The sequence below is a fragment of the Sceloporus undulatus genome, chromosome 1 (genome assembly GCF_019175285.1).
Source record: "Sceloporus undulatus isolate JIND9_A2432 ecotype Alabama chromosome 1, SceUnd_v1.1, whole genome shotgun sequence".
NCBI lineage: Eukaryota > Metazoa > Chordata > Lepidosauria > Squamata > Phrynosomatidae > Sceloporus > Sceloporus undulatus.
This window is the reverse complement of record NC_056522.1, coordinates 277,396,627-277,421,128: the sequence shown is the minus strand read 5'-3', so window position 1 is coordinate 277,421,128 and position 24,502 is coordinate 277,396,627. Positions and strand designations below refer to the sequence as shown.

At 39.7% G+C, this 24,502-nt stretch overlaps 2 protein-coding genes across 2 annotated transcripts in view; both read left to right on the top strand.

The window, feature by feature from the left end:
* The first annotated feature begins 3,651 nt into the window (after positions 1–3,651).
* NRIP3 (nuclear receptor interacting protein 3) overlaps positions 3,652–24,502 on the top strand; it is a 36,746-nt gene continuing 15,895 nt past the window's right edge. The window contains exons 1-3 of the mRNA XM_042456485.1: positions 3,652–3,965; positions 16,892–17,071; positions 19,318–19,400. Of these exons, the coding sequence (XP_042312419.1) occupies positions 3,792–3,965; positions 16,892–17,071; positions 19,318–19,400 (437 nt within the window). The 5' untranslated portion in view covers positions 3,652–3,791. The remainder of the gene's footprint in view (positions 3,966–16,891; positions 17,072–19,317; positions 19,401–24,502) is intronic.
* LOC121924840 (cilia- and flagella-associated protein 77-like) lies at positions 8,021–9,100 on the top strand. Its single transcript, XM_042456368.1, has one exon. It carries the CDS (start codon positions 8,184–8,186, stop codon positions 9,024–9,026), a length of 843 nt encoding a protein of 280 aa, XP_042312302.1. The 5' UTR covers positions 8,021–8,183; the 3' UTR covers positions 9,027–9,100.

The following is a 24,502-nucleotide window of genomic DNA, read 5'->3' as shown; positions in this document are numbered from 1 at the left end:
TTACACTCTAGCACAATTTCTCCTCTTCCCCAGCTTTGATATAGCCCCCCCCCCCCCGCCCAAGGCTGCTGTGTGAATTGGAGCTTATTGGCTCTTTGCTAATGGTAGGCACTCAGCTCCTTCTACCAGGTGCCTAGTTCTTCCTATTACATAAAAGTATAATACATCAAGGCAGAAGCTTTGTTTTTTCCTCTGTTGTCTCTCTCAGCCCAAAGATGAAGGCGACAGACTGAAGCATCTTTATTTAATCAACTGGCAACATGACAAAGAGCTCCTAAGGTGAAAAACAAGTTGTTTTTACCCCACGGAGTCCTGTTTGCTTGTCAATGATTCATTACATAAGACTGTAGCTGCCTGTTCTAAGCCGGAAAAGGACAGGGAAAATTGCTCCCATGTTCAACCTGATGGGTAGCAGTAGCATGCTTGGCCTTTTTGTCTTTCTGCTCTGACAAGGGATGATGAATAAGGGAATAAATCTAAGCATTTAAAGCCCCTTTCTACATGGGAATCAGAAAGCAGTTTGTATTTACAAAGCTTAGGTCTCTTGCTCAAAATCTTGTGAAGTAACATTTTAAAGTATGCCATGTGTATCCCATTGTAAGCTGTCCCTTTCATTTCAATGGTGTTGAATTGCCCCGTTTACACTATCCTACTGGACTGAATGTATAGTTAGTACAGGGTGAGTCCCCCTTATCTGAAATGCTTGACACCAGAATTGTTTGAGATTTCAGATTTTTAAAATGTATTTGGGATTTTTGCATATACATGATAAGAATCTTGGAGATGGGACCCAAATCTAAACATGAAATTCATTTATTTTATGTATACCTTATACACATAGCTTGAAGGCAATTTTGTACATAATATTTTCAGTAATTTTGTGCATGAAACAAAGTTCATGTACAGTGAACCATAAAAAGCAAAGGTATCACTGTCTCAGCCACCCATGAGGACATTTTTGAATTTTGGAGTATTTTGGAATTCCAGATAAGGGAGAGTCAACCTGTACAGTATTTGAAATTACTTTGTCAATCCAGTGCAAAGGTATGCTAGAGGAAGAAGAAAGGAAACAAGAGAAATGAATCAACATTTACTCTCCTTCAGTGTCAGGATAGTTTTGGGTATGTGGGAGGAAGCAATAGTATCCTTTACATGGCCTGGCAACTGGCCACTATTTGAGTATTGTTTCTAGATCACACGGATTTAAGGAATGCCCAAATAGTTTAGAATTGTTTGGGTTTCAGATGGTTCTCAGATGTTGTTAAACTGCAAAACATAGCAATACTAGAAAACACAGTCAGTGGAGAAAAATACTGTGAATTGTAATCCAAAAACAGCTGGAGAGTTATATGATTCCCATCCTTACCTTTAAAAGCTGATATAATTTCCTACAGAATTTTAGCCCTGTTTTTTCCCCTTTTTTCTCATTCATATATATATATATATATATATATATATATATATATTGACATAGTAATATTCCATGACATTAATATCACATCCAGTATTTACACATTGATAATATAAATATTCTTTGATTTTTCTCTGTACTCTTATCTATTACAATCTGTCCCTTAAGTGTAATATGTTCAAATAATTAATTTAGACTTTGCTTCAGATTATTTGAATCTGATATAGTTTGTTTATATATTTTTGTAATATATTGATCTTGAGCTTCATTTTCCCGTTAGTAAGGAAACTATGTATATACTCAGCTTTCCTTTTATTTTATTATAGTTTATTCCAGGTTCTACTTCTGTTTAGTCCATCTCTCTTTACAGAATTCTATAATGGGGTCCCAGTCTTCTTTCCATTTTCTGATGGGTTTTCCGTTTTCAATGAATTTAGCTTTTGTATATTCCTGCAGGGTATCCAATGAACTGAAACTCAGCTCACTACTTGGTTCAGGATCACTTTCCCAGCCATTCTTGCAGAAACTAAACTCTATATAGTACAGTGTTCTCCCACAATTTGGAAAGGGAGCCAGTGTGGTGTAATGGATTGAGAACTGGACTACAACTTCAGAGACCAGCATTTGAATCCCTGCTTGGCCATGGAAACCCACTGGGTGACCTTAGGTAAGTCACACATCTCAGCCTCAGATGGAGAAAAAGGTAAACCCCCTCTAAACAAATCTTGCCAAGAAAGCCCCATGATAGGTTCATCTTGGGGTCACCATAAGTCAGAAACAATTTGAACGCACACAAGAAGTTGGGTAATATTTTATAAGCAGTGCACAGTTTTTAATCCAAACACCTTAATAATTCATTTTTAAAAAATTATAGTGTTGAAAAAAGTGAGGGCTTTGTAAAAAAGAGCTTTTTGCCAGAAGCTTTGGACATTATCACAAGAGCCTCCTGTCTTACCACAATCACATTATTTAAGGAAACAAACATACTGGTTTAGTAGCATTCATTATTACACTTCTCTGGAATAGCGTGAGGGTGCTGTTTTTGTAATCGATGGTCCCACATGCTCTCTTCTGCATTCTGCCTTAATCCCATCTTCTGACCCAGTGCCTTACCAAGCATGCTTTCAGGGTATATTTATTTTTAATGCAATTTTGGAGTTATGATATTGTGATTTAATAAAAAAAAAAGTAGACCAGCCTGCTTGGGGATAGCAACAGGGAGTAGGGGAAAGGAGAAGAATTATGTCCACTGACACTACATGACAGCCCAGTACTGATGGGGGGAAAACTGACAGCCCAATATCAGAACTGCAGCAGAAGGGATGTATGGTCTAAGGACTAATGGGAAATCAGTGATATTGGGATCTTATTGACAGGTTTTCTTGTCATTGGAAAGGGATGCTTTACCAATGCTTTTAAAGACAAAGTAGCAATGAAAGAGACAATTTTGTGTGATAAGTATGGCCAAAGATGCTATTCTCCAGCTTTAATTTCAGTTTAAAACCCTTGTGTGATAATGTCCTTTGTTATCTCAGGTGTGCCTGTATGTTATACTGTCTCCACCATGATCCCTTGAAGCCCCTGAGTTGGCATAATAAATATTCTCAGTGCCATGCATATTTATACACGTGCTGTGTAAATTGTAAAGGATTAATAGCAATGTTGCTTTTGGAATGGGTGGAGGTCTTTGCAGACAAGGCAATGAATGCACATCTGCTGGATAAGCAGCTCATCATCAGGGAGAAGTGAATGCCAAAATTTTGAGTTGGCACTCTCAGAGCCCATGAGCCACCCATGGTTTTCTTCTGGTTTTGGCAATGAAAGTAGATTTATCTGGGTATCCTCAAATACAGCAGATGGTTCAGCTTCACACACACACACACACACACACACACACACACACACGCTTTACCACACTGCCTTTCAAAATGAGAGAGGAAAGGTCGCAGCTATTTGTTTTGGAAAAAAGGATGCTAGCTCATTTTGTGAAGCATTCTTTTCACTGAAAAACACCTGACTGCAAAGGAAGCAGCCAAAGTAGACAGCTCATAGCCAATATTTTGTGTTTCCCCTGCCAAAGAAGTCAATGGTAGTTTCATACCACTTCCTAGACTCATTCTTTCCACCTTCTCTGTCTTATAAAGCTAAACCCACGCAGCCCCTTGGGATGTGTAACATATTGCAGTGTGCATAACCCCTCCTCTACTACGCCACATTGACAGGGGTACCTGCTGCTTGCAAAAACGTCACACAGATTCTGTTTATAAAGTGCTCACAATAGAGCTCTGAGGCATTCATTCCCAACCAGAAGCAGTGCAGCAGCTTGAGAGACAAAGAACGAGGAGGCAAAGCAGGGCACTGATCCACTGAAAAGGCAAAGATGTTTTATTCAGGTCTCCTCACAGAGCCAACAAGGAAAGATGTGGACATGAGAGAAGCCGCATCACTTCGACAGCAAAGGAGAATGAAGCAGGCTGTTCAGTTTAACCACAAGGACTCTGCTGACCTGCTACCCTTAGATGGGCTGAAAAAACTGGGAACATCCAAGGACACTGTAAGAATTTTTATTTTTGCCAAGAAAACATAGATTCAAATGATGAATTGCATACTATTGCCAGCATCTTCTGTCATATAAATAGATGGAGTATAATGAGCTTGAGTCCCCCTTGAAAGCCATAGGAAATTAGCATGACAATTAGCCTTGCAGAGGGAAGGAGAAAAGTGGAGGAAAGACTTGAGTTATGATTTTAGTAGTTATTATATCACTGTTAGATAATATATAAATCAGGAACTAAATGCAGCAAAATGTTTATTAATTGATGATATATACATTTTTTAAAAGACAAAGATAATAATAATAATAGTAATAATAATAATAACTTTGTTTAGCCAATTTGATTCATTTCTGATATGAATATTAATATAAACAGGAATGAATTTTTAAAATGCAAGTTGATCAGTCAAATGAAGAGTTAAGACTAGGCATTAAACACTGATAGTAATGTCTCTTCCTTATACAGTACTTGAATTTCTTCAATTATGTTATCCCCGATCTGAAATATTTTGACTTTGACATAAGTTCAGTTGATTTAAATGAACCTTACTCTCAAGTATATGTGGCCAGGACTGCAGTTTTGAGGCCTTACTACTGCATTGTACAGATATTTTCTGTAAGAAATAGCTGTTTCAATATGGTTGTAGTTTCAGAACAGAACATAGACAAATGTGCTTTTATATATTCTACAACTATACACCCGGTCATTTTTGGGGTTATTTTGTTTCATCAGTTTCAGATCTGGGAAATCATTTTGGGAGAAAGGTGTTCAAAACAGCCCACCTCATGGATGCTTAAATAACAACAACAACAACAACAATAATAATAATAATAATATTAAAACGATGAGAGATTAAGTTGCAGATTTCCTGTGACTTGACTGTTTTGGCTATTGGTTTAATATTGTTTCTGACATAATGGAAAGCCAGCCTTCTTCCAAAAAGTGTATTTGCAGGGCTTCCTGGCTTCTTTAAATAGAAGCATATATTAAGCACATCAATTTAACTGAGAGTGAAAGTCTATTCAAGCAGAAACTCTCTGTGTTGATTTCTGGCTCCCTCTGGAGTTCAGATCTCACTCCATATGTCACATCCTATATTTGACCTTACAACATTTGACAAGAGAGTAAACTAAAAATGGGAAATAGTGTAAGGTTTATTTTAAACTTTACCTTCTTGCCTTCTTAATGCTGCCAGAATTTTGAGCTTATGCCTGAAATAACTAAGTGGATAATGGTTATTTTAAATTCATGCATAGGAAATGTTTCTAAATTTTTTTATCAGTTCTTAGCCCCAGAAATAATCCTGGCAAAAACTGGGATTTAAGTCTTGATTAAAATTTCTGGGCTCAAAGGTATAGCTTTATGCATCGTCTAGTTCCATTTCCATTGGTATTTTTGAATTGGTTGTTAACTGATATGTTATCTCCATTTTTATTTTGATGACATCAGATTTATAACTAAACCTATTGGCTTTTGTTTCTGTTTCAATGAAATGTCCCTGTCCTGGTGCCCTCCATATCCACTGGACTGCAACTTCCAGTGTTCCCAGCCAGCCAATGGCACGCCAGCAGGGAATAATGGGAACACCAGTCCAGCACTTTTGGAGGATACCAAACTGAGGAAGGCTGATTAACATCCACAAATGATAAGAGCAGTCATAACCAAAGAGAAGCAATGCAATGGGACCAGTGTGGTTAGACTACCCTGTCCCCAGAGCATTGGGGCTGAATGGCATCCTTGCACAGATCTCAGGCTCATGGACACTGCTGTCTTTGATATTGAGTCTGGATCAGTAATTGTTTATCTATGGTTTTTGCTGGGCTAGGGAAAAATATGGTGGGATTGCTACACATTACTGTACTCCTCAGACAACTCTAGAATGTCACAACATAGGGACACCACAGATCATGAGCCAACCTGTTTATCCGGCAGAGTGAGGCAGCCACCTTAGACAGAACAGCACAGCTGTTCTCTCCCAACATAGCTATTGCCTCCCCACTGGAGAGCAGGACACTTCTCTGTGCCCCTTCCTCCTACTCTTTAAAATAAATGTACAAAAGGCTCATTCCATATCCAGCCAGGCAGTTCTGTATGTCGACTGTATCAGAGCTGGCTTCATCAGAACAAAGGTTTCCTTCACTGGTGGAATTCCATCCCAGGAATGTGTTAGGATCCCATAGATGATATGAACTCACCACTATTGATCAATCATAATTTAGACTAACGAACTGGTTTGAAAGCACAAACAAGGACAATATGTATGCATGAAGCACTTAATGCAAGCCCACTGTCTCATCCAGCGCCTGTAAAAGTATTAAACAAAACTTTTATCTTGCATTCATAGTGACTAATGTAAGAGGTTTATGGGGGAGGGAAACCTAACAATTTTGGTTTCCATTTGTAAACAGCCCCTCCCCCAATGTTTTCCCAGTGCTTTCTCCATTCTGTGGAGTATATCACACAGAGCTTTTTGGAGATTTTCCAGCTCAGTTCCGACGTGACTGCACTTCCAATGATGCACATTCACATCGTAAAGTGAATGTGTTATCAGACACCATTCCTTTCTATGGGAGCTCCTTGCGAGGTGCTTCCGCAATGATTCCAAAGTGACCCCTCATTTTGGTAAAATTGAAAAAAAAAGTGACTTCACAGAATTCGATTCCAGGCTCACTTTGATTGCACTGCGAATTGGTCTGGTGTGGAAAACCACTCTGATGTCACCCCCCCTTGGCCCCCTGCGTCCTGCTCCATCATCTCCCTTCTCCTCCTTCATGCCATCTCACCCCCTCTGCCACCCTGCAACCCATCCCATAATTCCCATCATCTCCTGTCTTCTCCTGCATCCCGATCCTGGCCCCAGAGACCTATCCCATCATCCTCTCACTGCTTCTTCACCCTATGAACGATGACAGCTAAGGAGGGAGCAGGGAAGAAAGACAGCGTCCAGAGCCCCACTGAGCATGTGCAAGGGTGCCGATTTGAATCGTTGAACTCTCCGGTGTGGTAATACAATGTGCACTCACTCCGCTTTGCTTGAATCCGCATCACATGACTTGCTTGGAATCAAACTAACTTCACTTCCCCCTCAATTTGGAAGGGCAACAGAAAGGCAACCAGATGTGGTAAAACATCATGTTTTAACCTTAATTCGCATTGCTAGACAGGAGTAACTCTGGATTTGGTGTGAAAAAATATCACACTTTGCATTGCTAGAACAGGAGTGATTGCGGATCTGAGCTGCAACCCCCCCCCCCCATGTGATAAGGTCATTTTTCTTACCAGAGGAAAGGACAAGTGTTAAGGAAGCAAAAGCACAATAGTTTTACATTGATAGTTCTAAGAACCATCCTTCTAGAGGCACTGGTCATAAAAATATGATCCATTTGATCTAAGAGTTAAGGTTTTATAAAATACTTTTGCTGGGTTTTATTGGTGCACCATGAGCTAAACATGGAGACGTGAAGAAAATAAAAACTGGATAGGTGGGCCCTACCCTTTGAAATAACTCGACTTATTCCCCTTATACACACATTCTACTCCTGGTTGGGTCTTACAGCTCCTTTGCCAGTTCCCTTTTCTTCAACTTACCTTGTCATCATAATCAAGAGACACTCAAAAGCAAAGTATAACACATTATGAATTATATAACTATGAAATAAATAAATTATATAACACTGACAGAATGTTTAATGCCACTATAAATATGGTGTGTAAGGGGGGGGGGGGTTAATTTTGCATGGGGAGCTTTCTGTAATGTTCCCAGACTTACATACTCAAATATTTCATTGTTTGTTTTAATTTTTGTTTTAATTTTTTCTCTCTCAAAATGGTGGTTTAAGGTTGCAAATTGCTGAACTTCTTTAGCACACCCCTTGGTTTTTCCATTCAATGAACACTAAATAAAATGGCCTCCCAATTCCATGTACAGTAATTTGACCATGTCTTTTCCCTCCTTATCAGTTATGCAGTACACACACATACCACTATAACTTACCTTTCTCATGATCTTCTATTGGTTAACTCACTGACAAAATGTGAATGAGTAGATCAGGCTTTGATGACACACTGAATCACAACAATCAATTTTGCATGGTTTGTGAGGTCACACCAAAGCTTCAGGTTACACTTGGATGATCAGAGTCTTCTGCATCAAATATTTGTCTGCAAGACAGAGAGAGAGCAGGAAGTAAAAAGGTCAGTTTACAATATATTAACTAATGGCGGATTCATTTGTAAAAAGGTACCTTGAAAGACGTAGAAGGAGGGCTAGTGTAAGTGACATTTGCGGTCCACCACTTCTTCCACTAACATGTGAGGATATCAAACGAGGAACAGAAAATGATAGGCTTGGACGTTTGAGAGACTCCATGTTCCAGAACCATCTCATTCTAAAGCCAGAACTAGGAAGGACTCAAAGAAGGTGTGCAAAGATTCCAGGGTCAGATTTTGTGTATGGATTAAGCCTGCGTGGAACTGATGGAGGAGTTCCAGAAGCCATTGGTCACTGGAATGTAATGCCACCAAGAGTCTACAAAAAGAAGGAAATGCCAAAGGACTATATTGCCATGAATCGTAAAGGTCTAAAGATTGGCCTTTTCACTGCAAGGGAACATTCTCTGTATCATCAATACCATGTTGTCCGCCGCAAAGAAATGGACTCAAACAGGTTCATAAAGGATCCACCTCGACTTCCAGATGCCATGACATATGGGAGGCCTGCTCGTCCTTCCACACCCATAGTAGATGTCCTCCAACATAAGTTTGGAGACCTGTGGATAGAAGAGCACCGGAAATTTACTGAAGTTGAAAAAGAGAAGAAACGTAAACAAAAACTGCAAGGGAAAACCTACGAGACACGTACTGTCATGCTGAGAAAACATCAAATCCCAGTGAAGCTGGATTCCCTGTGGCACATGCCCCGATTTGAGAAAAATGCCATCCCCAATCTTGTCACCTTTCCAACTCTAAAAGACAAGGTGAAGGCTCTCAAAGCTCAGCAAAGTGAAGTTCCAGTTCGACGTGGTCAACTACCTCACGGCATTTATACGCTTGCATCATAGGACTCTGCTGTATAAGGAGAGGTACAACCAAATGTTATACCTCAACAGGAGTTCTTGTAATTATAAAAAGATAATAATAAAAGATAGCCTGAAAGTACGTCTCCTTGCAGGAAACTTTTATTATTTGGGATGCTATAACAGGGTCAGGGCTGGCTCTGCTGTTATATTGAAAGGACATCAAATGCAGGAAGGGGGGCAGCAGTGGTGGCCTTCCATCTCTTCTTTTTGAACTTTCTGACTATTCCTCTCTGTTGAAGGACAGGGGGGAGTGCACACACACAGACACACACACATTGCTTGTCCTTGGTCTCCTTATCTGTTCCGCTGTTGTCCCATTGTCAGTGTTAATATAAGATCCAGCAGCCAGTTCAGTGGACATTTGCACACATGCACTGTGGAGGAGGTGCTGTCTTGTCATTCACTTCAAAAAGCAAAATCTCTTGAGCTGACCCTGAACTGGCTGTACCCACCCCTAGGCATATATGCCCTCAGGGGGTGGTAGAACTCATGACTATCATATGTGTGACATCATAAGCTGCAGCTTCAATGGGCCATCACAACATAGCATGATTCAGCATGCCACTGCAGCTGTAGCAGCAGCTAGTACCATGAGTTAGAGTATGCCATTGCTCTGTAATTACCCAGAAAGAAGATTGGGAGTAATTAATTACAAACAACATTATTAGCAATTAGTTCCTTTTTCTACTCAAAAAGGTATGTTTACGTTACATTGCGAGGTAGTGGAGTAACTTAACACTTTGTTGTAATGTAACTTTAAACGTTTTATTACATTTACAATTCCTTTTATCAAGTAAGCAACATGGGCATCAATGGGACTTCTTCCTCATGTCCTTGTATGCCTTCAAGTAATTTCTAGCTTATGGTGACTCTAAGATGAACAAGATTTATTCATGGGACAATGTTTGTTCAGTGGAGGGTTTGCCTTTCCTTTACTCTGGGGCTGAGAGAGTGTGACTTGCCCAAGACCACCCCATGGGTTTCCATGGCCAACCAGGAATTTGAACCAGAGCTGGAGTCCAACTCTCATATCACTGCACTATGCTGGATCTTCAGTAGGACTTACTTCTGGATAAATAGGTAGAGGAATGCAGCCTTCCTTGCTAGCTATGGGGGCAGGAAGAAATATTGGCTGCTTTTTCTTAAAATGACCAAGGCTAGCTTTATTCACGCGCGCGCACACGCGTGTGTGTGTATGAAAGAATTGAAAAAGTAACAGTTCATTACACTTCTTACAGAAATAGTATTCCTGTTTCTTCACCTCTTCTGAGACAGAATATGGCTGTATTCTAAAAATAGTGTTTCAAGTTTTAAAAAATCTTTGAGTTGTTCTTGGGTATAGTTGGAGAGGGGATGCTCTCGGGTTACTGGGTTATATCGTTTACTTATTAATCTCTTGTTTGTAAGAATAATTTTCTAATTACCTTTTTAGTTATTTTCAAGTAAGAGTAAGATAAAAATCTGATTTTCAACAATGGTATTTATAACACCAAATTATTTGGTGGAATTATAACTGTACCTAATTACTTTTAAAGAGAATATCTTAAGTTTTGCAGTAAGAGATGGAGCAGAGCCAGGGGGCTAAGAAGAAAATCTTTTAGGCACCTCAGAAATAATTTATTTTCACACTTTATTAGGGGCTCTAAAGTGTAAGAGGTTGCAGCTGTAATCCCACACAGCACAATACATGTAGTTATAGCTATCATGACACAAAGCAAAACGCTTCAAGGAATTGCAGCTATACACATCTTTCAGATCCAGCTTCCTGAATGATGACTTCACTGCAGTTCTTCAGGGCTCAGTGTATCAAGAATACAAGAATTTGTATCAAGAATTTGTACCTCCCAAAGTAAATAGTGCTTCAACTTTGCCGCAGCAAGTGCTATGATCTTCTGCTTCCTTTATAGATGGAGCCAATATTGTGTTTGCTTTTTCTCTCTCCTCATAACTAGCTGCTGTTAGTGGCTGGCTGGTTTCAAACTGTATTTTACAGATAAGTGAACTTTTAATAATACACATTTACACAGCAAAGCTACATTTGAGGTTTTTCCATGCCTCCTTTTCAAAAGTACATTTGATTCTGGAAAAAGAAAAGAAAAACCCACCAAAGTTCAGTCTCCAGTGTGTTTCCAACTGGTCCTCACTCCAATTTCTTGCTGGAAACTGTCCCCCATCCCATGTGATATTTGTACTTAGGGGTCCCATTTACCACCAGGTCTATTGGCATTCACCTTCTGAGTTTTGTATTGGAGGGAATGATGCATACTCCGGAGATCAGGTTGAGAGTGCATATTTCCAACCACCACCAACACATTAGTAGTAGTAATAATGTTTGGATCCAAGTCCCTCAGACGTCCATCCGTGATATCCAGACAGAAAATGCTTTGCTTGCTTGAAGTGTTTTAATGTTGCATTAATTTAGTATTAGATGACGGCAAGGGTTTTCACAAATTGTTAATAGTGTTGACTGGCTATATTCCTTAGAATGGTTAACAAACAGATGTGTGGGGAGAGGGATTGGGCTGGGAGCTTCAAGGCCAGTCTCATGAAAAGGACTGGCTTGAAGTTGGAAGGAGGGACAACCCTAGGAAAGAGGGAATGTGAAAGTGATTTGTTTTATGGGTAAATGAGGCATCAGCCTGCTCAAAGATTGAAACTGCTTGGTGTTTTAATTATACTGGGTAACTGCTTGTACATCAGTCCGGACAATATAGTCTGCTGGAAATATCTTTTGTTTATTAATAAAGTTTTCTGGTTTACTACTGAAGCTTGAATTTCTGAACTGAAATAATCCTGTACATGACTACTACTTATATCAGAAGCAATTTCAAATGGATTGATGAAACATTTGAATTAAATTGGCATATACTGGATAACAATTACAAAAATGCCACTGCTTGGAATGTTTTTTGACCATGCCTCATTTTTCAACCATGCCTCATGGATTCTGAGGGTTGCCTGATCTCAGGGCCTAAAACATCTCCGGCTCAGCTAGAGCCCCTTGGAATGTCTTTGCAACGTTAGCACTCCCTGCACTCCCCACATTATTTGGGGGATAGAAATATTTTGTTATATTTTGTTATACAGTGGTACCTCGGGATACGAAATACCCAGGTTACGAAATTTTCGGGATACGAAAAAATCCCATAGGGAATTATTGTTTCGGGTTACGAATGTTTTTTCGGGTTACGAAAAAACTTTTGGTGCTTTTTTCGGCTTTTTCGCACGGAATCGCGGCTTTTCCCCATTAGCGCCTATGGCAATTCGGCTTACGAAGGCTTTTCGGGTTACGAAAGCGGCCGCGTTACGAATTAATTTCGTAACCCGAGGCACCACTGTAATAGCATTTACATAGAGGCCAACAGCATGATCCTGGAAATGTCACAATAACCTTTAAGTGAACTTCTCATGAGTGGTCATATACTGGATGACAATTACAAAAAGTGCCATTGCTTGGAATGTTTTTTGACCATGCCTCATTTTTCAACCATGCCTGAGGGCACGTGGAAAGAGCCCATGTAACAATGGGTGTAAGTATTACTTCTTCTCAACCCTCTGCCATGTGCATTCCCTCTTGAAGGTCAAAGACAAAGTGGTCTGTCAACCTAAAGAGTAAGCTAATCTCTCTACTAGCCTCCATTGTATTTCACAACACCTCACCCTGTCCTAAACTCCCTCCGGTTGTCCTAAATTTTATCACTGCTTGATTAGATTAATGTCATTGACATCAACCAAAAATATTCCTTTTGTAACTCTAAAGTTAAAACCATCCACCAGCTGGGAATCCCATTGTTCCTGAGATTCCTGGAAAATCCACTGAAACCACCTCAAGACACAGTTCACCCATAAATATGCTTACTTGAGCACTCCCACTTTGGTCCAGTTTGGAATCAGGCAGAAACTGTATGATTCAGACTTGACCCCTCAGTGCTGCTGTCTGTGTCACACAGCAGCAGACTGAAGTCTAAAAAACACACTGCAGAAATAATCCAGTTTGGGACAGCTTTAACTGCCCTGGCCCAATGCTAGGGAATTCTGAGGACCGTAGTTTTGTGAGACATTTAGCCTTCTCTGTCAGAGGACTCTGGTACCACCACAAACTACAGTTCGAGGATTCTCTTGCACTGAGCCAGGGCAGTTAAAGCAGTTTCAAAATGGATTATTTCTGCAGTGTGTTTTGAATCTGTGTCCCATTTAACTTCCAGGATCCCAGAGCCTGGAGCATTGTCTCTGGTGGTGCAGTGGGTTAAATGCCTGTACTGCAGCCACTCACTCAAAACCATAAAGTTGCAAGTTCAATACCAGCAAAAGGGCTCAAGCTTGACTCAGGCTTGTATCCTTCCGAGGTCACTAAAATGAGTACCGAGATTGTTGGGGGCAATTAGCTTATAGTTGTAAACTGCTTAGACACTGTTAGTTCAGTGTGAAGGGCCTGAGTTACTTGAGGGAATGCCTCTCCCTACACAATCCGCCCCGCATTCTCAGACTATCTGGGAAGAATTTATTAGAATACCATAAGCCCAGGTTAATGTCAACTTCCCATAGATCGTTTACGGCAGCAACTCCCAAACTATGGAACAGCCTACCAGAAGAGATCCATCTTATCACCACCTTACATGCCTTTAAGAAGGTACTTAAGACAGATCTCTTCTGGCTAGTTTATCCATCTGACCTCTTATAGATTTTTAAGATAAAATGCTTCACTTCTGGTTATAATGTATATTTTCTAGATATTTTTGATGTTCTAGATGTTTTAGCTATTTTATTGAATTAATAATAATGTCAGTGTTTTATTGATTGTATTTTATATCTGTACTGTATTATTTTATTGATGCAATCCCACCTCAGTCTGCAGAGAACAAGGGACCCTGCCTCCAACCTTGAGGAGGGGCAGGAAAGAAATTATTATTATTATCAAAGAATTAGTATGATTATTATTATTAGTAAAAAATTTCTTTCCTGCCTCTCCTCAAGGCTGGGTGTCTTGTTCTCCTTTGGGTACCCTGTCTCCAGCCTTGAGGAGAGGCAGGAAAGAAATAATAATAATAATAATAATAATAATAATAATAGAAATATTATGCAGCCTCCATTCTTGAAGAAGTACCGGAAGTAAATGGAGCAAAATTGCAGCATTGCATCATGGGAAATTTGCCACTTTGGAGGTTTCGGGGGTTGTACCAGGACAGAAGCAAAGTTGCATTCCACACCAGATCAATTCGGATTGAAACTGAAGTGGGTTCGGAAACAATTTTTGTGGATTCGCTTGTTACCGAATTCACAAAAATCAGGAGTCACTTTGGACTGACTTTGGATCTGGCTCAGAAGCACTCCCCATAGAAAGTAATCATGTGTGATAATCTATCATGTTTTAATGTGAATTCAAATGGCTGGACCAAGAGTGACTTCAGATTAGAGCTGCAAAACCCGCCGTGTGATATCGTCCTTAGAACACTTTAAGAGGTTTTTAAAAAATTAGAGAATTTTACCTATGATGTTTTTAAAAAAAGAATGAAAAAGTAACGAACAATTGTGAAGAGTAATAACACAGGTTGCTTTATTAAAAAAAAATTACAGCACTAACAGTGAAAATGAGGTTAAAACAAGCCGCATAAGAAAGTTTTATCAAAAAGCAATTGTCTAAGTTCAAAGTGTTGACAGTTTTCTGTTTGAAAGCACCATCTTACCTTAACATAATGCAAGGGACAGAGGGCTTGTTAAATTTGTTTCATAAGATCTTATTCAAAATATGATCTGGTCTCAATTTTTACGTAAAATCTGGATTCACTTCTAAATGCATCTGTTCTTCTTTCTAATTTTGACAAAATAGGATGGGCAATATAAAATTCACTTAAAAGTATCATCCAAAACTACCCACACAGCATATGTCTTCCATTGTATGCCCTCTATGTTATTGGGCACATTTGGATGATAGGAACCTAGTTATGCCATTTATTGAATTTTGCATGCTGCTTCAGTCTTTGGAGATATAGGCTCATTCAGAAAATTGGAGTGGTAATGCTTTTCCCCTGTCCCCTGCCTATTAAATTGTTTTCATTGTCCAGACAGGTAAGTATGGAAAGACATATTGAAATCTCTTCAGTCCTCTTTATAGTTGAAGAGCTTCCATCACAAATGTTGGTCTTCTGTCTTCTAAATGCAGATTCTTTGGGATGTTAAGTTCTGTTATTTGACCCACCTCTGACTAAAACCTGGTGGTATTTATTAATGAACTAGAGAAAATAGAAACTTGGTGGGGTGGGTAGACCAGTTAAACACAGTTAAAAAGAAAATGTATATGCTATATACACTGTTGAAACATTAGTAAGCCTCATGCATTTCAATTCTATATACACACAATCCTGATGAAAATGCTTTGGTTAGTGGAACTATTGGGGGGGGGGGGAAAATCCTCCTTCTCCTCTGAATCCCCAAACTTAGCTCTAAGAGGTTGAAAAATCCTCCACAGCACAAGTCCCTATGTAAAAGAACGTACAGTCTAAACTATGACCCAAGGGAAAGAACAAAGAAAGGGAGCATATTGGTATACAAGGAAATAATGTGTTATTACTCCATATAGATTAAGCTTGGTTGTAGACTTAGGGGCTCAACAGACTGGCCATTAAAGGGGTGGAGTTGGGCATGGCATTCACATGATGCATGACCCAACTCTGCCCCCAAGCCAGCATGACACCGTGTGCTGCTCCACACAGTATGTGGCATCATGGTGCTCTTCTGGCACTGCATCTACATGATGCAATCCCAAAGGAGCGTGGAAAAGCCACGTACCAGTGGCTATGGCGCCCTTTCCAGGGCGCAAAAAGAAGCCACTTTTTGATGCTCCTTTTTGTGCCATGAAACGGAGAGATCAGGGCCACAGCATGTAGTTGCCATGGCCCCAAACCGGCGCTAAAAGAGGCAGCTGCAGGCCACTCTTAGGGGCAGTCTGTCAAACTCCTTAGTTACAGTAGTACAGAATGAGAACTATAGAGATGTGTTTCATAGAAAAGATGGTTCTTAAGGATGGATTTCAGGGAAGGACATCAGGTTGTGCCACAAAGGCATTCTGGGAGGTCATTCCAAACAGAAGGAGCTACAAGGGAGAGTGAGGTGGGGAACTGGGGTGGAATCATTTTATCAGCAGCCCTTTGCAGGTATGAGTGTATATGATGTATCAAGTGAGGAACAAAAGGAGTCCAGGAATGCGTTGGAGGACAAGGACACAAGAAATTTATGCTGACTCCATGAGAGGATTTGAGGAGGGAATCATGTGTCTTCAGGGTTGTCATGATGACGGCAGCCAATTGCTGATAGTGGTGAAGGAACAAGGGTGAGACAAAGCAGATCAGAGAGGAAATGACAGCAGTGCTCCTATTTTGTAAACTGATATTTTTGTCAAATGCAAGACGACCAGAGTCCAGAAAAATAGTCTGTAAGTGGACTTTATGATGAAGCCAGGGAACAGCTCTGCAAGAGAAAAACTAAGACACAAATTGAGTGAATCAACTTATTCCATGTTTCAACTAAAAACAAAACACACTGTCTTTCAAATTGGGACATAATTGGCTTAAAACCAAATAAATTGGCATAACTAGTTAATGAATCATGCCAGAGATTACATTAACATATGCTTCTTTTTCTTGACTCTTGTGTTCAAAACACAATTTAAAGTTCAGATAACAATTCATGTTCACTACTGATACAACACCACTCCTGCTTGGCACAAAATACTTTAAAAGACCGAGGCTCTGAAACTGTAAGTGCTGTCAAGATCAACAGTTTACCTTTGATTTATTTGCATTCCCTTCAATAACATTTCTCTCTCTTTCTTTCTCCCTCTTAAAAATAAGCAACCACACAGCATTGTACAGAAGCGCTTAATGGAAACAAACATGTCCAAACTGTGCCACAGCAGAGGGACAAGTTCTCAGAAGAACGACCTTTCAGCCCAGACAAATAAACTGAATCAAATGAAACTGGATGGCCCCAAAAAAACAGAGCAAGATGATCTCATCTTAGTGTGTTGCCAGGTATGAAAGTCTGAAGAGTTACAAAGGACCTAGAAGCAAAAGGATCTTGTAGCACCTTTGAGACTAACTGAAAGGAAAATGTTGGTAGCAAGAGCTTTTGTAGACTTGAGATGCATCTGAGATAGGAGCCTCAAATCTACAAAAACTGATGCTACCAACATCTTTCTTTCGGTTAGTCTCAAAGGTGTTACAAGATCCCTTTGCACATTAATTTCCAAGACAAACACTGCTATATCTTTGAAAAGAACTGGGGGGGGCACCATTCATGGCTGATGGGCTGCATTTGCTTGATGGAGTCCCATATTATGAAGCCTCCTGTGATAATGGGCTCTTCCATCATCTGGGCAATGCAGCAGAGGGGTATAGTTTCCCCCCTCTCCCACATGGTGGCACAGTGGAGACCTTTGAGGGAAATACAGAGCAAAATGTAAAGCTCTTCTTCTTCTTTTTAAAAAATATTTTTATTGACATTATTTTTAAAACAAATTAAAATCAACATTTTGACAACAAATATAATCATTGGACAAACGTTTATCACAATAACATAACAAATAACATATTCATTCATACATCATACATTATTTCCTTGTTTACAGCTTTTGATATTTCGGCTTTTCCAATCTTTCTATAAAAGGTTTAGCAAAAGGGCATCTTGTACATGAAGGCACCTTCCTTCAGGCATTATTTAGGAGTACTTACAAAGTTACAGAACAGTCTAGGCCATATTTAGTCAAGGTTAAAAGAAACATAAGCCCCAATAGCTGAACATTCCTATTCTACTCATAATACAGATGGTGTTCTGGGTCTTGGATGTTCACGGGAAGCTAGGAGTCTGGACTCCTTTGTCCAACCTATCAACATGCTTCCTTGGGGAAGGTGAAGCAGGCAGCTCCATTTGTATCAGTCCCAAAGTCTTAGGAGATTATCAGACGGGGGGAAAACGGGGATGAAAAAGGCAAAGTCACGCAATGGTGCTGGAGATTTTCAGACAATGCCGTGCTTATTCAGGACTTAACCCATGAAGATCCAGGAACGCTCCAGCAACAAACCATTCCTGGGACTTCCCTGTGCAGTCTCTTTGTCTTTCTCTGTGCCTCATGGTACTCTGAGTTTTTATAACCTCTCATTTGGAAGCATTCCACACTTCTCCTCAAGCAGGCCCATGGTCATTGGGCAATTATCTCTCATGATTTCTGTTGCTTCTCTATGATTCTGACCCCCATCGTTAACCTTTTGTTTACCTGGAGGAGGGACTATAGTCCTCAGCTATGTTGTCCAGATAATGGGAGAGCCCATGATCACACCTTTATGTGCTCAGAAGTGGGGAGGATAGCTGCCCAATGAAGCTGCAGGCTGTTCCCCACACTAGGTTTTCATTCTCATAATGCATCATGGTTGTACAATTTCCACAGGAATACATTAATTTCTGAGGAGATCCCACTGTTATGCTGATCTTTACTAGGACATGCACAGCTTTCTGGCAGTAGGAACACATTAATTCACAGTGATTGTGGAAATCTCTTCCTAGTGATTATACTTGTATTCATAGGATGCTAAGATAACACATCCCATGTTCTCCTGATAAGTGAATGCCTGAGACCATTTAGGATGTATCATGCAGAAGATATTGTTAACCTGGGAGAGGTTTACACAGCTAGTATTGTAGGGAGTAACAGGCAATCTCATTTCAAATATATGTGAAATGCATATTGACTTGGAAAGCCACAGAATGAGGCTGGAATCTTATTGAGGCTTTATCTTGGAGTAACTAGGAGTTACACAAATAGACCTACTTTTTAATAATATTGCATAGGGAGGTATCTTTACCTCCTTCTGCAAGAGATTTGTTTAGCACTCTGAAGGCTGCTACTCAGCTCTTGGACACAACTTCATATCCCCAACCCAAATGGACACTTATTGATCATGGGTTTGTGCATGTGTCAGAAAAGCTCTTTCATGTCACCATGGGGCTGTCTGTCTCCATCTTTTTCCAGTATTCTAGATTCCATATATGCACACTGGCAGAACTTCCCACTCTGCCAGCTTTATTCAAGATCTCTGCCTAATATTAAAAATTATTGGTCCATGAAGAAATTTCCCCTCTGCTGCTGACTGAAAAAGGCCATCAGACAACATGTTGTAATAAAGATGGTGCTTTTTTCTAGAATTCTACCCTACAGTGCTAATTAAAATTTCAAGCATTTGCTTACCTTCAGTTGATTCTTTTAATGCCCTTTGCCCAACAGTGTGCTGGGAAAGAACTGCAGGTTGTGGTTGATACAGGATGCCAACGTAATATCATATCATCTGCCTGCCTGGAAAGATTAGGGTAAGTGAAATCTTTTCTTAGCTACTTTCTACTGAAATTATTTTTTAAAAACAGCTGAAAAATTCCCACAAATTTCTGTCTGTTTGAAGCCAATCTCATACTTCGCATTTGTCCTGATTTATCAGGGACTTGCTAAATCCTCTGCTTTCCCACTTTTTCAGCTGCTTTTAAAATGTTCCAGTTCCTCTATTTTTTGTATTTTTTAAAAAAATTATAGCCATTTCAATTTCAACTTTAATAGAGATGGATTTTGTGATACTCATATCCCTAAGGTCTTCCAGTTTGAATTCCTTCCTTCTGATTTTGGATTGGTTGGGAACTCCAAAATGGTCTGAGATTTTCTCAATGAGGGTATACTCTTAAAACGATTTCACCATAGAACCATTTCCTCTCTGAATGCCCATCTGAACTACTGTGTAAATAAATGCTAGGGTCAGTCATCGTTACCCTGTAATGAGCTATTTGTACAATATAGTTGCACCCAGTGGCTAGGGAAAGCAGCTCTATCTGCAAATGAGCATAACACTGCCAATCAGTTCACATGCCATATGCATAGCCATCATTATATATTCAGTGAGTTTATGCTGCAAAATAATTTCCTTACCTGTAGTGGAGCCAGCAATATTTTCACTGGCATCACTATGGCTGAAACTGGTTAGCATATTTCTGAGTCTGGATTGGCCTATCTTCCTTTAGCAGCTTGAAGATAGGCAGAAATTTCACACGTTATTCTGTCCTCTCTACCAGGAAATAGTATGTTTGTTGAATTTCTGCCTGCAGCACAGCTTCTAAAGGGAAGGAATAGTGACAGACAAAATGGTGACAACTCTATTCTGAAATGAATTTTCATCCAACAGAGAACAGCTATAGCTCAAATGCTTCAAATGCAAAGAGAGCCGAAGGTCAGCCTTAGGCATGTACTGTTAGGACTCCTGTCTGAAAGCTTGCTGAGCTTCTGATAGTCAGCAAAAACAACTTGGTACTTTCCAGACATTTTGGACTACAAGTGTCCAAAGGCCCAACCAGCATACTAATGCTCAGGGATTATGAGATTTGTAATCCAGAGCATCTGAATGTTGCCTACTGATAATCTTTCTTCCTATATGATGAGGCAACAAACTTTCAAATCTCTGGCCTCAAATATATAGTTGGTAGCGTGTTCAAAAACTCATCACTTAGGCCAAGCAGATTGACTTCAAATCAACAAAATAAGTTTATTGTATAAACAAAACAGAATAAAAGATTGTCGATAATAAACAGTAGTAAACTTGTTTCTCAATCAATCAATTGTAGAGGTTTCTAGCAACTCTTATTTCAGATGCCACCCTTTTCCCAATCTTTAGACCTTCCCTTGGTCTAAAAGATCAACTTTACTCTTTTAACACCCTGTCCCCTCAGGGACTTCAAGACTATAGCCCTCCTCGGGACCAGTCTTTTCCCAACCTCACTCAACCAACCCCCTCCGACTTCTAAAAAAACCCCTTCTCAACTGCCACCGAATCTTTTATAGCCCCAGCCGGCCTCTGATTGGTTCAGAATCTCTGGCTCCTGATTGGCTGACTCGAGATTCCGAGCACCACACAAGTGTCCAAAGGCCCAACCAGCATACTAATGCTCAGGGATTATGAGATTTGTAATCCAGAGCATCTGAATGTTGCCTACTGATAATATGTAAAAACTGGACTTAATGTGTATAAAACTGGTCTGAACTGAGATAAATACAGCAGCTTCCTGGGTTGGAATTACATTTACCATCTTCCCAAATGGCTACTATTGATGTGTCTTTAATGATGATGATGATGATGATGATGATGATGATGATGATGATGATATTTCTTACCTGCCTCTCCCCATGGGTCGAGGCAGGGAACAAAAATAATTAACAGATGAACAACATCAGTTAAAATACACATCGATTTAAAAAGACAAATGAGATATACACATATTAAAACAATCCAGATTTAAAATTCATCATTTAAAATTCACAATTTAAAAATCATCTCGATAAGCCTGCTGGAAGAAATTGGTCTTCAGTGCTGTTTTGAATTCATACAGCATGCTCATCTGTCAAATCTCTTCTGGCAGGTCATTCCACAGTCTAGGAGCGGTTGAAGAAAAAGTCTTGTCTGACAGTCGCCAACTTAGTCCTGGCTGACTGGAGCAAATGTCCGCCAGAAGACTTGAGTGTATGTGGAGGGTTATATGGGAGGAGGCAATCCTGTAGGTAACCTAGACAAATCGATGGGGAATTATTAATAGGTAAAGAACACAATCTCTGTGTTCTGAAAATCTTTACTAATTGGTGTTTGCTCACTGGCTACTATGAATGGTGTAAGAACATTTTATAGTCAGATGGCTATCTCATCCCAGCTGCAAAGACAACAGTTGTATCTGCAGTTTTCTAGTGTTTTAGATCTGACAGATGGGCAACCTCTACATAATACTTGTGGCGCCATATTAGCAACATAAGTAACTCATGACAGCTTCTGCCCTCTCCATATAATTTTGTGGCTTTTGGGCTGGGTTGCTGAGGGGCAGCAGTTGATTTTTATATCTTTGGAGTTCATTTAATTTTCCTGGGCTTTACAAAGTTACACCAGAATCTACTAAATTCCTTCTTCTGTACCCCAAAATAGGTAGCAGTGTTACAAAACCTTAATATTAACTGGTATTTTTAACTGCTTGGTAAACGTTCAGAGTCATAGCTGATGCCCAAACAACTTGCCAAACGGAATGCAAGGGAAGTTGTATCTTTAGTTCATTTCATTTTATGTGCTCTAGCTCTGCTCACCAATTGGAAACCTGCTCAGATTATTGTTCAATATGTTAGTAGCTAAAATTAGATGCCAGTTTGGTGGTATGCATGTCATTGATTGTAAAAGTGATGATAGATGTCTTCACAAATTATTTACACCTGCTAGATTGTATTTCACCTTTCGTTCCTTTACAATGTTTTCTAATTTTCCTAGTTGTTGCGGCTGTTGGCTTAACAATAAAGGTTGATTGATTTGATTAGCCATTTTATTTTATGTTTCATCAGTAGACTCCAAGTATTTTCTTAGTACCTCTGTCCAGAAACACAATAAAGTTTTAAAAATGTGGACGCCTCTTCCCTTTAAATAATAGTGCACCATTTTTATATACAGTTTACCTTTTAAAAACAACAGTAGGACCTGAAACAAAATGTTACCACGTGGAGGGCACCCATTCAGGATTCCAACGTGCCCTGGCTCTCCAAATCCTTTGGCTCTCAACTCCGTGAAATCCTAGCCAGTATGATAAAATATCAGGGATTCTCAGAGATGAAATTCAAAATCATTTGGGAGACTAAAGGTTAGGAATCAATACTCCATTACATCACAATTTCCATTTTCCCTACAATATGGCTGTTTAGTGTGCTTAGTATTTGTTGGGCAGTTTTTGGCTCCTATCCTTTAGAACATTTTGTCCATTAAAAAAAATTCTTTGTATGTCTGCAAACCTTGAACCTAATGCCATCCTCGTGTGTGAACGGTGTGATATGCATGGCACAGACCCATGTTTGGAATATCAGTTATTTCACTATTAGTATAAAAGAATTAGTACTCTGAACGTCATAATGTCCTGCCCCCTAGGTCTTTGTTTGAATATAAGCTAACCCTTGCTTGGGCTAATTTTGTTCAACCTCAGTCTGTGTTCAATGTCAGAAGATAGTCCTGGTATTCAATACAACTAACTATTGAAATATCAATACTTTAAAACAATATTAAAATGACAAAAACAATAAACCTACAGCAGACACACCCCATTAAAGACTTTTCTGCATGGGCACTTAGTCACCAAATGCTTTGCTCAAATAAAACGGCGTTTACCTGCTAGCAAAAGAACAGCAGAGAGTGGGCCAGACTAGTTTCCTGTGCTAGAGAGTTCCACAGCCTGGGAGCAGTTACTGCGAAGTCCCTCTCCTGTGTCCTCAATAAACACACCTGTAAGGTTTTAGGACTGAGAGAAAGCTCTCTGCTGAGGATCTTGTAACTCAAGCAGGCTCATAGAACCTGTAGTTCAGTTACATGTGAACTACACTTCTAGAGCTGTCTAGAAGACAATTCCGAGTATCTTCCAGGATACAAAAGGAGGGAGCCATGATGGTTAAAGGGACAGGACTATGCTATGACTATATAGATATACTGGAAGACAGAAATGTTTCTGAGCACATGAGGAGTGCATAAAATTTGCCACTGTGTTACCACAGCCTAGATCATAAATCTGGCTCTTGAATCACAAATGGGACCTGAAGGGCCATTAGTCCAACCCAAGGACTCTTGAGAGAAGACAACTTAATATCTGCTTAAAATCTTCCAATGAAGTAGAGTCCACTATTTTCCAAGGCAGTCTATTGCACTGTGAAATATCTCTTACTATCAGAATGTTCTTCCTAATGTTTAGTGGGAATATTCTTTCTTATAATTTGAACTCACTGATTTCCAGTCTGCCCTTTGGAACAGCAGAACACAGATTGAAGTAGTTTTTACATTCAGGAGGTGTGACTTGTAGCCAGGCAGGCTTGAGCCCAAGAACATCTGATTCTAAAAATAAAAAGCTTGAAGGCTTTTGCTAGAGATCTTCTAATTTCTGTCAGGATGGAAGATGAAAGCCTATATTTTTCAGGGAGCAGGGGCGGAAGGAGAAGGAACATTGAGTCTGGGACTTACCATATGGTGATTAAGCCTTTGGTCATGTATTTCAGCAGAAAGTCCTTTCTTATCCCCTAGGACAAAACAGAGCAACCTTCTGTGCCAACACAGTGAGAAATATGTAGCTCAGCTAACTCTTCTTTGACAGTGTGATAGTGCAAAAGCCAATGTTAGTTTTTGCCTTTTTAATTTATAAGACAGGCATTTAAGTCTTTATGTTGTGATGGCTTCCTTGAAGCAGAAGCACTCCTTTCCTTCTGTCTTAAAAGAGGTTAATAGAAGGTCAAAGATTCAGCTAAAAGTCTACATTTCCACAAAAGACTTAAAATGGAAAATTTCAGAATTGGAAATTTGATTATTGTCCTTGTTGGTTTTACCATTTGCTTTGATCAGGGGTGCTTCCATGTAATCTTTCCACCCTACAATTTA

Excerpts from the sequence above, each read along its gene's own strand:
- LOC121924840 (XM_042456368.1), top strand. The coding sequence starts at position 8,184 with ATGGCGGATTCATTTGTAAAAAGGTACCTTGAAAGACGTAGAAGGAGG.